Source organism: Octopus bimaculoides, chromosome 13 (assembly GCF_046866305.1).
Source record: "Octopus bimaculoides isolate indiv1 chromosome 13, ASM4686630v1, whole genome shotgun sequence".
Lineage (NCBI taxonomy): Eukaryota > Metazoa > Mollusca > Cephalopoda > Octopoda > Octopodidae > Octopus > Octopus bimaculoides.
The window spans coordinates 34406924-34426215 of record NC_142940.1 but is presented as its reverse complement, the minus strand read 5'-3'; the positions used below and the strand labels follow the sequence as shown (position 1 = coordinate 34426215).

General features: G+C 35.4%; 1 protein-coding gene across 1 annotated transcript; it reads left to right on the top strand.

The window, feature by feature from the left end:
- Positions 1 to 4080: 4080 nt before the first annotated feature.
- Positions 4081 to 7967, top strand: LOC106868724 (RNA-binding protein Pasilla). Its single transcript, XM_089361634.1, has 3 exons — positions 4081 to 4567; positions 5173 to 5567; positions 5998 to 7967. Exons 1-3 carry the CDS (start codon positions 4214 to 4216, stop codon positions 6908 to 6910), a joined length of 1662 nt encoding a protein of 553 aa, XP_089217760.1. The 5' UTR covers positions 4081 to 4213; the 3' UTR covers positions 6911 to 7967.
- The last annotated feature ends 11325 nt before the right edge of the window (positions 7968 to 19292 follow it).

The window sequence follows — 19292 nt, the reverse complement described above, 5'->3', positions numbered from 1 at the left end:
AAGCATAAAAGTGATAGAAAAACAGATATCAAGGAAAATAGAATGACAATATGGTGACGTTGCATCGTGAATGTCCATCAAATGCTAACAAGCAAAAGAGTTTCAAACGTAGTTTCCAAGTGAGAAAGAACAGATTTTGAGGTGCTGAACATAAAAATGAACTGAACCCTTGTAAAAGTCTATTTTCTCACCTTTCAGTTGCATTTGTGCAATTTCATTCTGCTAAATAAAATAACAAATTCTTTTTTATTTGTTTTATTTTATCTTCCATATATGGATTTACCGACAAATTATGGTATATTTTGTCATTAAATCGTGAGAAAACTCTAGGTAGTGGGAAACAGCACTTATTTCGAATTGGCGCCACAAAAATATATAAAATAGCATACAATTATCAAAACGATTTTCAAAAGTTCCATTTCGCAGACCGCTGTAATTACTGAATGTACATCATACTTCTTGATATTACCCAAGATACAGTTGAGAAAATGTTTGTTGATATGGAGGACTGGACATCATCTGAATACTGGAGAAAGTTACCGGTATCATAATGATTTGCAGCGAATATCAAAATGCCGACATCATGACTGTTACTCAGTGTTCTGAGAACACTGTAAAGAGTATAAGACATGACATGGACAGCTAAAACGGAGACAACGAAGCTAAATCCAGCAAGAAGGAACACAGCTCATCTCCACGTCATTGAACAGGGCTTTTGGCTCAATTCAGTCGGATATGTGAAGCTGCTATCGTTAAATAGTGACTGCAATGGGTTGCTGCTACTGGAATGCCATATGGGTGGCAGCAGAATTCGGCTCTTTCCTCTGGAAAGAGTCAGAAGTGGTTGTCGAAGAATTTCTACGACTTCGCCAGCCCCAGTTTCTGGTCTCCTAATTTCCCCAATTTTACTCCTACAAATTACTATGTGTTGGGCATGGTTGAGAAAGGCACCAGTCACTCTGCCTGTCGGTGCCCAAAATCAAAGTGTTCGAAGATCTTCCCAAGAACACAGCGAGGAACGTATGCACCAGGCTCCGGGGCCATCTGCAGGCCTGTGGTGGATGCTGAGGGTGGCTACTCTGAGCAATCTACCACCCATAATCTAGTAGATACTTTCGGATTTTTTTTAATGGTAATAGTTTTGGATGTGATATTGTTTTCTTTTCCTTTTATGCAAACTATGAAATGTGGCTCGAACACCCCACGTGTGCGTGCGTGCGTGCGTGCGTGCGTGCGTGCGTGAGTGCGTGCGTGCGTGTGTGCGTGTGTGTGTGTGTGTGTGTGTGTATGTGTGTGTGTGTGTGTGTGTGTGTGTGTGTGTGTGTGTGTATAAAATTCAATGACTTCAGAATGTAAATTTTTGTGTTTTTAATATCAGTTCTATTCATGCTGTGGGCTGGTGATGAAGAGTGAAATATCTATAGATTGGAAAAGAATTTGTAAGCATATACTATTAATTTTACAATTACATATTAATAATTCTTAATTGAAGCTGAATAATTTGTGAGAGAGAAAACAAAGAACTTGGAAGTGAAGTATGTCTGTAGGAGAGCACCTCATCGTTATAACATAGAAGTTTTGTATTCCGACATTTGGAGTAGTTTAACAATACCATCCTCACCATTTGCAAACACAAGAAAATCTATTAGCTCCATCGTCATCATCATCTTCATTATCATCACCACTTTCATCATCATCATCCTCATCATCAGCACTACCATTATTATTGTCGTCATTATCATTATCATCATCCTCATCACCACCACCACCACTAGCATCACCATTGTCGTCGTCGTCGTCATCAGCACCACTAATATCATCATCATCATCATCATCAACATTACCGTTACTATCATCTTCATTATAATCACCATCATCATCACCAGCGTTATCTTTATCAACTTCCACATCTCTTGTTAAACTTGTACAAAATTGAAACGTACCAAATTCTTAACAATAATTTATTTTAATTACATTTCACTGAGTAGATTAGATATCATAATATGAAATCAACTTTATTTTCAAAATCCGAGAACATTACCAGAGGTATCAACAGACTCCGGCAAATAAAGACAGTTGGTATGCAAGTTAATATGCTATATTGTTTTCTTACAAGTGATAAATAATGTTCTGTGCCGGAAGAGTTAAGATTTTTCTTGGAGGCATTTAATTTACATATTTTCGATTAAATAATATTATTTGGTGGAAAAGAACAAAATTTTGCGAGGTTTTATAAAAGTAATTATATCTGGAAGAGATGATTTTCATAAACATTAGCCACTACTGTACCTTTAAGTTATATATATATATATACAAATTCATACCTTCGTTATATATATATATATATATATATATATATATATATATATATATATATATATATATATATATACATCTGTGTGTGTGTAATATTGTTGCTCGCCACAAACAAGCCCACAGGAGTATGTTATGCATAAGTTTCTAATCTTCTTCAATTCTATTGCTAACAACAGTAAATTAAATAAGATAACAACATGTCCAGAGTCTACTTTGTTGGAAGAATTTAACGATCATATGTTCAACGAAGTGTTAAAGACCATTTCACTACACAGAGTACACGATAATCTAATCCTCCCCAAATATTATTGGATTAAAGTCATCTAAAAGCAGTATTTGTTCACATTTGTCTTTCTTTCTTTGTAAGTATTTGCTATTTCCACTTTCGTCTCCCCAATTCTAAACAGCTGTCTCAGTGAAGAGGAACGAGTTTCGAGTCCAGGAAACACTCATGTTTTAATAAATTTCTTATCTTCAATGCATTTGTTATTATTTATTTATCGGAGACCAATGCTTTTTGACATTTTTATGTGTATATTAAGATGTGCGTGCGTGTGTGTGTGTTTATATATATTTATGGCGGTAAATGTTCTTCGTTATAATTGTTATTGTATAGTATATTGATATAATCCGGTACCAATATGTTTAGAAATAAGTTTACAAATAAATAATATGCAGTCAGAAATCACATTTAAGTCATACTGATGCAGAATCAGTATGTTAACAGGATTGTGTGGTTATTTGTTTAGTAATATCTGAATAATACGTTCAGCATGCTCTGTAGAAACAATCCCAATAAGACACTGATTCATGTACACACACGAAAGAAACAAAGAAACAAACAACAAACAAATGAGGAAGATTATGTGAGATGAAACAATAAATTTCATTTAGGAACTGGGTTTGCCATTCTGGTTAAGGAACAGTGTTTAATTTCGGTTTCTTAGCATCAAGTAAAAATAAATTGTTCGAATTGAATGCATTAGATTTGAACTCACGATCTACAAACAGTTAAGTGAATACTTTATACTCTCGTCCATCCGCTCTTCTTTGCTGACCTGTTTTCAGATTCAGTTATTTGTTTTGTTATGGTAAAGACTTCTTGATATTATAAAATGTATTGTTTACTCATTAAGAAAATTTGTGACACCGCTATAATTCTGATATAAATCTTTCCCAGTTATCAAGATGGTGGTTTTTCTTTTTCTCAGAACGAAAGCTGTATTATTTCGGACGAACCAATAAGGGAGCCTTTACGTGGTCACCCGACCGGCTAAAAAATCAGAGTCGAATCTCCATCAGATCACAACCTACCCTATTTGAAAAAAAAAAATTCAAGGTTTTGGATAGTGAATTCTTAGATATAGTCTTTTAATAAAGCGGTTATGTCATAACTTGAACGTCTTTGATTATCGATCAATTAAACTACATCACAATGCTGTATGATCGACAAAAATGTCTGTAACTTGGATTTGAAACCGAATCATAGACGCGGCTCACCAACAGTGTTTCTTCCTAAAATTATTCAGTGTCATAAGTAAATTGAATTGGTTCTAACGTGGAATCGAAACCGATTCGTAAAATCGTTTCACTTTGTCATTTATTCAACGAAATTTTTTTTAATGTTCCCTTCCTCTTTTTTTTTTTTTTAGTATTAATTTGGCGTTTTCTCTTTAAATCAGCATTATATATAATGTTTGCTTCATTTAAATGATCTCTATAATATAATACATTGGTTTGTTTTATTTAAATGAGCCCTGTGCACTCAGACACACACACTATTTAAATAAGTCATCTATATAATATGAACTCTTCCGTGCTAAACTGCTAGTTTCATAAAGTGGAAGGTGGTTAGCGTAACTAAGTTTATGAGTCCTCCCACTCATTTCCGAACAAAATGGAAAACGAAATTATTATGGGTGATTCTTTTGACCCTACTTCACTAACGCTCTCCAATGATAATGCTATAAATCTGAAAATGTTAATCCCAAGCAGTGCTGCCGGGGCTATCATTGGAAAAGGAGGTGAATCCATTGGGCATATTCAGAAAGAGACAGGCTCGAGAATCAGAATGACGAAATTGAACGACTTCTATCCAGGTACTTCTGAACGAGTATGTCTTATCACTGGTAGCTTGGAAGCTGTACGCAAAGTTATTTATTTTATAATGGAAAAAATTAAGGAAAAACCAGTTGAGTGTTCTTATCCGAGAACAGAAGAGAAACTCCCCATTTTTGAGATTTCACGACAGGTAAATGACGACTTTGTGTGCTTACCCATTAAAATTTGGTTGAATTTATTGCTTGCAGCATTTAATGAGTGTTTGTTTAGTGAGTTACAAAATTTGTAATGTGAACATATCTTGCAGCAAATATTATCAGTAAAATAATAGAATTCATGTAACTTAGTAAATAGCTAAGGTAGATTATTTCAGCACATTTTCTGATCTTTCATTTCTTCTCCAAATTCGAGTTACTTTTTTAAATTTATACAATAAATTCAACTGAAGTTTTAAATAAGTCTTCATCTTATATTAGAATATCTTTTCGGGTAGAATTTAGTTTACTTTTGAACAAGTTCAAGTGGCAAAGTGCAAGGACATAATGTGAAAGTGTATCGTGGAAAAGTATTTCAGTTTCGTGGTTTACACAAATTAACTCGTTTTGGTCATAAAAAAATTCGTTTTTTTTTTTTTTTTTTTTTTTTTTCATAGACTTAAGAGGGCTGCTTCAGATCTAAATCCAACGAGGTGTTCTCCATTCCTTTTATAGAATCTAATCCTATATTTCTGGGAGTTTTATTTTCCACTTTCAAAACCTTTACAGTGAGCTGTTTTTTTTTCTTTCATATCCTCAGATTATAAGGCGCTCTTCAACAATTTCCAATAGTAGTACCACGACAAATGGCAGTTTGGATGGTACTTTCATGCACGTGAAAATTCTCGTGCCTAACAGCACAGCCGGTCGTATTATCGGTAAAGGAGGGCAATATGTTGAACAGATTAAAGAAGAAACTGGTGCTTATGTCCAGATATCACAAAAGTCTCGTGAAACCAAACTGCCAGAACGTTGTGTGACCATTGCGGGGGATTTAGCATCCAGTAAAAAGGCCATCGACCTGATTCTTCATAAGATAGTCGAGGATCCATATAGCAGTAACTTCACTACAATTAGTTATGCTGGTTATCCTGGACCCATTGCCAATGCTAGCCCTACTGGATCGCCTTTTGCCAATTCTTATACAACTGAGAGGTGAGTAGTCTTTTGAATCATTCCTATATTCACTTAATTCACATAATGGAACTTAATATTTAGTCTTTTGCTAATTCGATAGTTTTGATAACTCCTACTTATAATATTGTTAATTCATTATCCCGGAGCTGAAAGTTACATATAAGATCTGACTCTCCTGTTCTAATCTTTTCACTCTTTCTAATCATTGTCTCTTCAGAGAAAAAATGAATTCCAATACGTTGTGCCGGGCTTTGTCTTTGACGTAAACTGAAGCTCTTGATTATTTTCTCATAGCATTAGTTAAATCTTTTAAATGTTGTCCATTTCAAGTACCATACATAATCTGCTCTGAATTCGACTCGAATTTAATTTCGTTTCACAATTTTGCTTCAATCTTTCTCACTTCTACTGTGTTCCTCACAGCTGGTTAATTTTCATTATTTTACAGGAATGACTCGAGAGATTTATCTAACAATCTGCGCAGTGAATTCGGAGATAAAAACTCACTTGAGTTTTCGAGCATGAGTAATCTGAATATTAACAGCATTCTAAATAATAACCTCCTGACTCCGTCAACATTATTAGACAACTTAAAGATGACATTACGGAATCTGGGCTACTCTGAACTTGCGACAGATGAAATTAGTTCAGCTTTCAATACCCTCTCGAATTATGGCTGCCTTCCTCATGTTAATTCCTTTGGAGTATTACCAAATATGTTGAACACTGGATCACTTACAACTTATTGTTCGAATAACATATCTAATCTTGGAAAAAATCGCACACAGTCTTCAATTTCTCAAAACAGCCCCTTTATCGGTAATTCTACTTGTCGTGACAATCTTGGAAGCCAATATGGTCCTATCGGTAGCAACTGTGAGACATTCTCCTCGACACATACAACCGGAAGCAACGATGTTTATTCCATAAGAGAAAAAGTGGGATTAGGTTCAATCATAAACAACGCCAACTACCATATGAATAGTGTTGGTTTTCCCTGCAATTCTTCGAAAACTATAGATGACATAAACTATTCTGGGATGAATAACAATTCTTTCGGTCTAGGTCTCGGTTTATGTGGGCCAACTGATAAACCGAACATTATCTCAAAACAAGAAATAGAAGTCCCTGAAACAATTGTTGGAGCCATTCTTGGTCCTAAAGGTAAGGGAATTGTAGAAATTCAACAACTTACAAATGCAGTCGTTCAGATATCTAAAAGAGGAGTTTATGCACCAGGAACCCGAAACCGCCTCGTTGATATAAGTGGTACCCCTTTAAATGTTGCTAAAGCTCAGTTTTTGATCCAACATCGTCTACAGCAGGAAGAGACAAAGAGGTCACAACAGACAAAAAATTAGTTTGATTTTCAAAAACTTTGTTCAAGAGATTTCTGTTTCGACTGAGCGAAGTACGCCAAACTTTATTTTCCCTTCAATTGGAAACTTAGTGTCTATAAATGATCAAGTCTTCAGTTAGATTACTAATATATTTCTCATGTGTATTTCTATATTAAGCATTTATTTACTAACACTTTTGACAATGTTGTCTTTTGGTCGCAGTTATTTAGCTTCGTTGGGCAAGGAAGAATTGTATACATGACTCTTACAGTTCCCCAACACCATTTAAAATTCCTTCTCAAAAAAAAGTTTTTCATATACTGATATTTTATCTAAATTGATTTTCAAATTGGAGATTCCGTTTAAAGTAGCCCGTCCGTCGTTCCATCTTAATCTTTCCCCCTTCCCTGTTTTAGCTTCCTTTTCAACTCGTTTACTTAAAAGTAAAAATTCAAATCCTTAAACGTTTTAAAACTTATCAATCGGTACAATATCAATACAAACGAACATTCCTTTTCAGACAACATACAATCCCAAAACTAAATCACTTCAGACATTTTGATTCAATACAAATATTCGGATACATCATGTTTAGAATTCCCTTTTCCGAAATCCTTTATCGTTTCAGTTTAAATTCAACAATTTGAAAATCTTCAATATCTGAGATTTTTCATGAAAATTCTCACGCATGTCTCGTGTTGAACAATTTTCTCAAACATAATTCTGTTCATTTTACAAGTGTGCCAGTTACCATCTTTTGTCCTAAAAATATTTCATTGTTATTTCTTTGTTCTTAAATTGTTATCGTACTATTTGCTGCTATTCCTTATAGCAAATGCTGTTTTAGTTTAACTTTTTACAAGAATTTCATTCTTACTAACATTAAAACTTCAGTCTTTATTTTTCCTGTTGGAATTTTTCTCATTGCTTACTTTAAAAACAATTGCTCAGACCAGGACTTTACGTTGGTGTCAATGAGTTCAAACAAGATCAATTTTATGAAAATTCTCTTAAAGAAAGCAATGGAAATCTCATTTCAGCCTAGTTTTGATTTATAGCCAATAAAGTACATATTTTATATCGTTTTAGTCGTTAATTTGAAATAACCAGTTTCTATCGAGTTGCCAGCTTAGGATTCCTTTTCAGGTATCAATCTAGTGAGCCCATGCTCACTTGAGAATGTTGCGTATGGACAAGTTTCATGAGAAATGATGGGTCAGTGTTGCACTTCCCTTTTATTCCTAATTTCGTAAGAACGTGCATAGGAAGACTCGTGGATATCTTGTCGGAAGTTCTCTGCAGGTAAGATCTTATCACTTTAAAGTTCCTTGGATGGAGAGTTCTGTTGCAGGTAACGGTTGAGTTTATAGAGCACCTTGGGCCCCTTAAACCAATGCCAGCGCGATCTCTATGCTTTATCTCCCGAGGTTGATAAAGAAATTGGGGTACCCTTGCGCGCACTATTTAAATGTACAAGTATCCTTTTGGACATTACTATACGGTCTTGTTTGACCTGAATCTCTAACAATATAGACGTGAAGACACTTATGATTACTGCGTGCTCCCTTTTCTTTAACTTTTTACATTCACTCACAATATAGTATTTCATGAACCATTAGTTCCTGCAGTAATTGTAACTTGTAAACCACTGTATTCCTCATAGCCATACTGGTAAATCTAAGAAAATTCTCGACGCATTTGCTTCCTTTGCACTGTCTAGCAAATAAGATCGCCAATGGCTATATTCACCTTTAAGAAATTTCAGATCACTGCAGCTACCATACTTGGTAATTATCTTTCTAAAGAGGTTTTAGGACTGCTCAGTTCTAATGTTTGAATTTATACCCAGTGAGAATTACAACCAGGCTAGAAATGATGCCAGCTGTTGGAGACAAAATATTAGTCTTTAATTCGATTGGAACCGCAACCATGCTGGGGCATCCGTTTGAAGAGCCTTGTCGAACTAAGCGACTTCAGTATTTTTCTAAGTTTGGTAGTTATTCTGCTTGTCTCTTTATCCAAATCGCTAAGTTTACGTTGATGTTAACGAATGATCACCCTGTTGTCAAAAGATGAGGGATAACGCGCACGAAGGCATGCTTCTTGAGGTTTCCAGCCAAATCTACTCGAGTCTTTGACGTTATAATAGAAAGCACTTGCCCATGGTATCATGCAGTGGGACTGAACTCTAAACCATGTGGTTGGAAAGCGAACAACTTACCACACGACAATGCCTGCACCTATTTTGTACAAAACCATTGTTTCCATGTTTTAAATGTCGCCATATTTACTCTTGACAATTATTCGTAGCATTTTTCATCTTACTTGGTAAGTAGGACCCGAGGATCGCTTCTCAGATGCACTGAAGCTTTTGTTTATAGTACCGCCTTCTAACTCTGGCCCATACATTCTGTAATACCACAATATTTTCTCACTGGATTTCTCGTTATTGCTTACAAAGGGAATTCATATAAGAGATTACTTTATCAAGTTATTCTAGGATCAGATGGAATAAAGATTTACCTTCTATGCGGTCCAGTGTTTCAAACATGCTTTTATTCTTTTACCTGTTTATCATTTGATTGCACCCATTCTTGGAGCACCTCCTTCAGTCGAACAAATTGACCCCAGGACTGATTCTTTGTAAGTCTAGTACTTAGCGGTTCGGCCTCTTTAGCCGAACCGCTAAGTTACGAGTATGTAAACGTCGTCAAACTATGGTGGGGAGACACGAGTTATATGTTTCCTTTCCTGATCGTCCAATAATACTAGCCATATCACGTCCTCACTTTGTTGTTTTTTTGTTTTTTTGTTTTTTTAACTATATATATATATATATATACACATATATATATATACATACATATATATACATACATATATATATATATATATATATGTATATATATATATGTATATATACACACACACACACACTACGGGTTTTTCAGTTTCCATCAACCAAATCCACTCATGGCTTTAGTTGACCCGAGACTATATTAGCCACTTGCCGAGGGTGCAACAGCGTGGGACTAAAGCCGGAGCCATGTGGTTAGGAAGCAAGCTTACCATACAGCCACTCCTGTGCCCATTGTCTAAAATTTCTTCAGCTTTGATCTCTCGATTTGCGCTTATACATTTCAGCTAATGTTTGCAGCTGAAAGAGGTGTTGCAATAATTTAGTATCCTGTGTGATGGCTAACATTTCAATTCCACGACAATACTGCTAGTCTAGACATTGTTTCTATTATTAGCATTCTTGCCAGCTTCATTTACCTTCTAAGATTTCTATTAGTATTCACTTTGTTGGTTCTGTATATAAAAAAAATTTAGATTTACTGTCTCCATTTGTATATTCGACTATTTACAATGTGTAGTAAACATAGCGAGTGATTAAGACAGTCGCTTTACAAACATAGTATCGTGTTCAGTCCTGTACCAAACATTGAGTCGGGTGTTTTCTACTAGCACCTGACAGACCATTCCTTGCGAAGGAACTTGGTTAACGGAAACTGTATGGAAGCTTATGTCTCCCCGCAATCGCTTTACAACGATAGTTAGTTTACATCCTCACGCCTTAGGGGCTCGGCAAAGAGACGGATGTTACAAGTACAGTGACCTATTTGTTCGGGCAAACTCTTCAAGGGGTGCACCAGCATGGGCGCAGTCTAATGATCGAGACAAAATGTGTGGCAGTTTTGCGAAATCCAGTGGGGGTTTTTTCTATGTATTACAAAGAATCAGGACATAAAAAATATGACTAATCCAACTCGATTGTATTTAAATTTATGAATTGACAATCTCTAGTATCCAGTCAATTCAGTAAACAGCTAAATATTAAATGCAGATCAGTCTTATCTGCGTAGTCTTGTAAAGCTTAGACCTCAATAAAAACACCTTTTGATTCCATCCATTAATCCTCAACTCTTTTCATCTTCCTGTAGACAGCTTCCTATATTCCTTTGGAAACAAAATGATCATCGCATTTCGTTGTTTGAAATAATGCATGACAGCTAATCGATTGTTAAGTCTTTCTAGCTGTGATATGACCGCTAAAAGTTAAATTAAATCGCGTTTCACATTTGTTTCAACTATCTAAAGGCATATCTTGCCTAAGTGATCTATCCTAGACGCACAAATCTAGAACCACAAGTCAAATGCTATTAGTCCCGCTACATCTTATGCTTGCTTTTATGCAAAAATATTTCCCTGATTATTGATAACAATGCGGCGAGCTGGCAGAATTAGCACGCCGGGCAAAATTCTTAGTGGCATTCCGTTCGTCTTTGTTCACATTCAGCCGAGGTCGACTTGCCTTTTTTTTTTTTTTTTTTTCCCGAAGTAATTAAGATGGGTACAATTTCACTAGTCGATGTAATCAATTTACTCCCCCCACCCTAAATTTCTGGTCTTGTCCCAAAATTTAAAATTAAACTAATCCTATCTGTGGTAAATTGATACTTTGGACGTAAAAATTCAAATTTCGAAGCAAAGAAACCGTATCCTTTTTAACCCCTTCGCAATTACCCCCCCCCCCCCATTCAATGTAATGATCTCAAAAGCTTAATAGTCAGACGAATTTAGGTCAGGAAAGTAAGGAGGATGAAGCTAAATCTCCATAATTAGCGCCATAATGTTTTCCTGAGTGACTTAGGCAAAATGTGTCCTTACGCTATCGTGTAGAAGCAACATCCCTTCATGATTGACCTATAATGGGCGCTTTTTCTGAAAATTCTTGTACAATACGTCCAACTGGCAATACTACGGTTATTAACTGTTTCAATTAGCACTTTGACAGACGATACCTTTTCATATTCCAATAAAAACTGAGTATAATTTTTTTCTTGGTTTAGGGGGTGCATTCTCCTTTGTTTTGGATATGATGAGAGAATCCATATTTTATCAGTTGTAATCATTCTATCCCAGTAAAATTCAGGTAGTCTCAATAACGGGCTTAGAAGCAGTCAAATGAGGCACACGCTCTTCAAGCTTACACGTTTTTCCTAGTACATAAAGATGTTTTTATGATCGAAGTGTAACTTAGATTGAACTGTTTTACCAATTCGCACGCAGTTTCGTTTGGATTTTCTTGAACTACGGTTTCCACAATTTCGATCCACTCCAGATTGAGTGGGAATCCTACGGAAAAATTTCCTGGGCGAAACTGGCCAAATCAACGTTAGCTTCTCCCAACATTTAAAACTTCATTTCAATAGACAACGAATATTTCTTACCGTCTGTATTACTGAAGATCTTTTTGAATTCACATAAGTGGCAATGTCCGATTTGGGCCTGATCTCATTTAAATAGAACAATCGATACGAATTTAACTTCTAGGGTACAAATTAATCTGCAAAGAAGGGGAAAAAACCTAGAATGTAAAAGAAACTGAAAGCGTACCCTCAAAGTGATCATTTCAAAGTGCGGCAGGACTTCCTTTCTACACTAATATTTTGATCTTTCTCCTAGAACTTTCAGACCTGAAATATTTATATTTTCACTGATTAGATATTTTAAGCAGGAAAATAGTGTTTTCATGGGCTTTCTCCTAAGAGCTCATCTCCAGAAGTGTAGAAGATAAAATTGTGATTTCATGGTAAATTACTAAAAAAAAAAGGGAGCTGGGAGCAAACATAGCGCTAAATACCGTAGTTACAATTGAAGTTCGAAACCCGGTCTTCACTAGAGTTCGTTGCCATTCTATTTCCTGTACTTTGTCAGCCAAGAATGTGTTATTTCAGTAACTTCTTATGGCTTTAAACTATATCCTGTAGTGGCGTCCTTTTTCGGGCGTGCTCAGAATTTTTGAGGAGTTTGGAATCATCACTTAACCACGATATTCTCACTATTATTCCTGGCAGATGTTACTGACCCGGAGCAGTAACACCTCAGGGTCCCAGCTATGGGCTAAAACGCATTTATTACGGCTTGCCTGCTTAAGAAACCTTCATAGTTCAACAAAGGGGAAGGCGGATGCAGTAACGCATTGTATAAGACAGGGAGAAAGATGAGAACGATATCTTAGTCATACCTTTCTATCCACTGTGTCTTAATGTGGTCCTGCCACTGGATAGCTGATCAAAGGTTAACTGTGTAACGCTACTTTAATCAGTCATCGCACACGTCATCAGTCATTCTTAACGATGAGCAGATAGTCCTCCGAGGGGGAAAACATTAATTTCAGTGACAATACTGTCGATTGACAAACATTAGAGTATCAGTAAAACTATCGTATTGTATTTATTTTGGTTCTTTATATTTTTGAGTTCAAATGCTGCCGCGTTCAACTCTCTCATCCTTGTGGGGTCGTTAAGATCTAATCAAGTACTGAAGTCGATGATCTCGACAAACTCCCTACCCTCTAATTTTTTTGTCTTATGCCTAAATTGGTAACAATTATTGCAGTGACTGGTAGGTAGTTACAGTTACTAAAAAAATCGTATATTAAATACCTGAAGAGGATGTAGTTACTTCTGACTTCAATAACTAACAGGTTCTATGAGGGTGAGTCAAAAAGTAATGCTATTTTGTTTAGACAGGTATAATTACCAACACAGGAACATGTATCATACAACAAAATGAAGCTGGTCCTCTGTGGATCATGTCCCTACTTCTCAACATAGTCAGCGTTTCTCTCAATAGCAATGTTCCACCTTCGAATGAAAACCTGTATCCCTACCCCGTAAAATTCTGTTGATTTCTTGGAGCCACATCTTCACTACAGTTTTCATTTCCTCGTCACTGGACTATCATCCTTTCGACCCCATGGAAGAGGGTTTGAGAGGCAAAACATTATTCCAGTGACTAAGAAGTGAAAACTGTATTGAAGAAGTGGCTCAAAGAACAGTCAACAGAATTTTACGCGGCAGGGATACATGCTCTCATTCGAAAGTGGAAATTATATATATATGTATATATATATATATACTTGTTTCAGCCATGTGGGCATGTGTATATCCCCTAGTAAGACTGGAAAACTTGTGTTGGTGTATTTACGTTCTCAAAACTTACCGGTTCGGCAAACGATGCCGATAGTTTAAGTACTAGGCTTTAATGGTCCTGGGATCGATTTATTCAAGTGAAACACTTCAAGTCGGTACTCCAGCATGGCTGCAGTGAAAAGTCTGAAACAAGTGTCGGGAAAGCTCGAAATGAGGAATAGGTAGACAGCCGACAACTGATGAAGGGTTGTTCTCAGTATTACTTATCCTGTTTTCGATTTTTACTCTCATTGTTTGCGAATAAACTCGTTTGTTTTCGTACTCCATGTTTACACAGTTAGTGACGTCCAGTACCTATATATATATATATATATATATATATGTATATATATGTGTGTGTGTGTGTGTGTGTATATAATTCAATAATAGGATAAAGTCTTTATAAGAATTTATCAAGTAGTTAGCGTGAAAAAACCTCATAAGGGAAAAAACATTATTTATAACTATAAATATATTTAATTTATATAAGGGCATAGTAAGGGCATAGTAATGCCCTAATATAAATTATATATATATATATATATATACAAGCATGTATATATATGCATGTGTGTATATATATATATGCATGTATATATATATATATACATGTATATATATATAAGCATGAATATATATATGCATGTATATATATATATGCATGTGCATATATAAGCTTGTAAATATATATATGCATGTAAATATATGTATGCATATATATATATGTATGCATATATATATATATATGTATGCATATATATATATATGTATGCATATATATATATATATGTATGCATATATATGTATGCATATATATATATATGTATGCATATATATATGTATATGTATGCATATATATATGTATATGTATGCATATATATATATGTATGCATATATATATATATGTATGCATATATATATATATGTATGCATATATATATATGTATGCATATATATATATATGTATGCATATATATATATATGTATGCATATATATATATATGTATGCATATATATATATATGCATGTATATATATATATATGCATGTATATATATATATATGCATGTATATATATATATATATATATATATATACATGCATGTATATATATATATATATATACATGCATGTATATATATATATATATACATGCATGTATATATATATATATATATACATGCATGTATATATATATATATACATGCATGTATATATATATATATATATACATGCATGTATATATATATATATACATGCATGTATATATATATATATATATATACATGCATATATATATATATATATTTATGCTTATATATATGCATATACATAGGGAGAATTCACAAAAGACAGGTGGTGTAAACAACAAACAAATGTATCAGTTTAACGCTGGGGAAGTGAAAAAGTCTTTAACGTTTCGAGCCTACGCTCTTCCACAAAAAGGAACACAGAAACAAAAAGGGAGAGAAAATAAAGAATGTATAGTGGCTAGCGATCTATCATGGCGAATGCTGGACAGAGGGGTCACACAGGAGAGCTAGGAACAAGGGGAGATAATATAGTTGTGGTGATCCCAAAACGAAGGTGCGCATGCTTGTTTATAATTAATTAATAATATTATGAGGGGTGTTCTCCCTTTGACGGACCTTTATTTAAGGAGGAATTTATTTAAGGAGAAATTTGAATATGAACCAGACTTAGAGACGATGTTTTTGGTGTTTAATTTTTTCCCTGAAGGTGTGTAAGGTAATTTATCTATTTAACTTGAATTTGACAGTTAAATATAGCCTTATACATAAATGTTGACATAGGAATAAACTTCAATAATGGATATTAGAGTCAAAACTCTCATTTAAATTTTATATATATATATATATATATATATATATATATATATATATATATATATATATGAAAGAAGGTTTGAAAATGCACTTATTTTAAAGATAATTATTTACTTAACCGGTTTCACTTTTTTAGAAAAAGATTATCAAAAGTCTTTGAGAATAATAAAAAATGTTAAAAAATAGTTTGAGTATTAAAATGCATATATACATTCTTTGATGATAATAAGAGGAATATATTTAAAGTATAAAGCTTTGTATGAACTTTGTAGTGTTACATACTGATTATCACACATTCTCTGATAATAAGATGAAAATGTTTAAAACAGTGTAAGTATGAAAATACATATATGGAAAAATACATATCCATATTCTTTGATAATCGCGAGAAGTTGAGGAGGAACTGACCTGGCTTTTTTCTCTCTTGTGTGTATTGAGGGAATGTTTTGCTGTCTTAAGAGACAGTATGACTGGTTAGTTGGGGTGGGAGGAAGGAAGAGTTAGAAGGGATTTTTTTATTTTATTTTAATTTTTATTTTTGGTTGGTCTGTGAGCTAGTCTGTCATGGTTCACTGGTTTTTGGGACTGGTTTTGTGCACATCTCTATGTGTGTGTGTATATATGTGTTTGTGTCCGTGTGTGTCTGCCGTTTTTATTGGTCCCAGAGTTTCTTCTGGAATGTGTATATGAGAGTGTGTTTGTGTGTTTTTGTGTCGGTGGGGATGTTAGGTGTGTGTACGTGAGAGTGTGCGTATATCTCATTGTCTGAGTATGTATGTGTTGTTTTAATCGTCCTTGTGGTGTGTGTGTGAGAGAGAGAGCGACTGTATGTGTGAGGGTGTGTACATATGTGTGCGTCTGTGTGTGTATGTATGTGTGCATCTGTGTGTGTGTGTGGGAGTGTTTTGTGTGAGTGTGGGAGTGTATGTGTACGTAAGTGTGTGTGTGTCTCTCTGTCTGAGTGAGTGTGTTGTTTTAAACACCCTTGTGGTGTCTGTGTGTGTAAGCAACCGTATGTGTGTGTGATGGTTCATATGTATGTGTATGTCTGTATGTGTGCGTATGTCTATTTGTGTTGTGTGTTGGCGGGGGTGTTATGTGTGTGTACGTGAGTTTGTGTGTGTCTCTAAGAATGTTTGTGTTTGAATTGTCCTTGTGGTGCGTGTGTGTGTGTGAGGGAGCAACTGGATGTGTGTGCATGAGGGTGCATGTGTGTGTGAGCATGTACGTGTGTGTTGTATTTATTAGGTGTCCTTGTACGTTGGGTTTATCCAGGTGATGTGTATGTGTGTGCATGTGTATATATATTATTTTTATATATTATTGATATATATATTAATTATGGATCTATTTTAAAACGGGGGCCACATTTTTCATTAATGTTTTACGTAGTGTTTTTGGTACGGAAAGACTTTCAAACTTCGTTTACTTATCTATTTTGTGTTATAGAACAGAAAAATATTTTTGTATTCGAATTTATTTCATGTAAAAAATTGTCTTATTTCGATAATTTCAACCAATCACTGACAAGTATTCAGTTGTTTACATTTACTCCTTTGGCTGATTAAGCGATGTAAAGCGTATTTAATCTCCATACCTTCGTTTTATTTGCTTTTTTCATTTTAAATTTGCTTTAACCCTTACCCTAACCCTAACCCTAGGGTTAGGGTTAGGGTTAATTGTTTCAGAATCGTTTGTTTATGTAGTCGGCACTTAATGTATATCGGCTGAATGGACGTCAGTGATTGGTTGAAATTACAGAAATACGACAACTTTAACATGGAATAACTTATGGATTTCTTTTTTTTAAAGAAGACTAAGAGAAAAAGATGTTTTATATGACACATTCTACCAGCGTTCCAAGTTTCAAAGTGTTTCATTAATGAAAAATGTGGCCCCCGTTTTAAAAAAGATCCTTAATTATATATTATTTATGTATATATTTTTATTATGTCGTTAGTTCAGTAGTAGAACCAACAAAAGAAGTTCAACTCCTTTTAGTAACGAAAATTTTCAGAGGATCTTATTAGTTATGACATTCTCATGTGATCCGGAGCAAGTAATTAGTTGACAGTAAAGCCATGAACTTTTTCAAATTTTAAATGATTGCGTGAATCGTTGTATATTTGGATTTCCAGGATCACTAGTGATTTTAATGGAATAAAACAATTTATATAAAACTTTCGTTCGTATTTCATCAGCTTATCAGTCTTTTTTCACCCCGCCCAGTTAATGCCATAAAAGGCAAAATGTCAGTGAAAAGAGCAGCCAGCTGTTCTCTTCTCTCTGCATCACTCCCCGACAAAAAGAATGACAGGTCGAGTCACATTCCACCCGCCCAGCTGACGTCATAGTGGACAGTGTTCCTGATTCAGGTCTGTTTAACAGACTCTCTGCTGCTGACTTCCCAGCTCTCACCTCCACCATTGCTTCTATACCGGAGAGGGAGGAGGAAAAAAAGAACAAAGAAGACAAAGTAAACAACACGAGCAACAGCACCAAGACCACAACCAGTAGCCATTGTAACGGTTTCGCCTCCGCAGCTAAGCAGAGCTCAGAAGAAATCCAAGTGACAATGGCAGAAATAAAGAATGCCAAGGAATTGTTAAGAAGGGATGGCAATAATGTCTTCCTTAACACTCCACAAGCATTAATACAAGCAACGAAAAGAAAAACAATAGTATACAAGGTATTCAATACAAAATACCAAAATATGGAGAATGCTACTCCACAGAGATTGGAGATAGCTCTAAAGTCGATATGGGGCCAAAAAAGCTTCGTAACCAAAGGGAAGCGCTTTGAAACAGTGGAAGTGCGCTTCCCAACGGAAGAGGATGCCATCCGGCACTCTACAACACCGTTAAAGGTGGAAGAATTATTACTCGTGCCGACATACCTTGGTCGACGTGTGACAGAAATAAAAATAAATCATGTGCCACCAGAACTGAACATCTCCTGGCTAGTGGCAGCTATGTTCTTCGACATTGAGGAGACTGCCACTATCCTAAAGGTGAACAGAGTAAAAGAAAAAAACTGGTTGGGCATGGAAATGCATCTCCTTGTTCAGATTGAACAAGATAGCATAAATACCATACCCGACGCCATAAACCTGCAGGATGGCAGTAGAATACACATTGCAGTAGAGGGGCGCAGACCAAAGTGCTACCTCTGCAGCAGTGAAAAACACCTAAAAAGAGACTGTCCCATCTACAAGCAAAGAATGGAGGCAGACAAAAACAGAAAATTGCAGCAACAACAACAAAAATCAAAAGCCTCCACACCACCAACACCATCACCACCAACACCATCACCACCAACACCATCACCACCAACACCATCACCACCAACACCATCACCACCAACACCATCACCACCAACACCATCACCACCAACACCATCACCACCAACACCATCACCACCAACACCATCACCACCAACACCATCACCACCAACACCATCACCACCAACACCATCACCACCAACACCATCACCACCAGCACCACGAAAAGCGACACCACCATCTCCATCCATCACCAAACCAACACCAACACCAACACCAAGAACCTCCACACCAAAA

What these genes read in the sequence shown, in the direction of transcription:
- LOC106868724 (XM_089361634.1), top strand. Translation starts at nt 4,214, where the DNA reads ATGGAAAACGAAATTATTATGGGTGATTCTTTTGACCCTACTTCACTA. An exon ending in TTTTTGAGATTTCACGACAG is followed by an intron (nt 4,568 to 5,172) that starts GTAAATGACGAC and finishes TCATATCCTCAG; the next exon opens with ATTATAAGGCGCTCTTCAAC. An exon ending in AATTCTTATACAACTGAGAG is followed by an intron (nt 5,568 to 5,997) that starts GTGAGTAGTCTT and finishes ATTATTTTACAG; the next exon opens with GAATGACTCGAGAGATTTAT.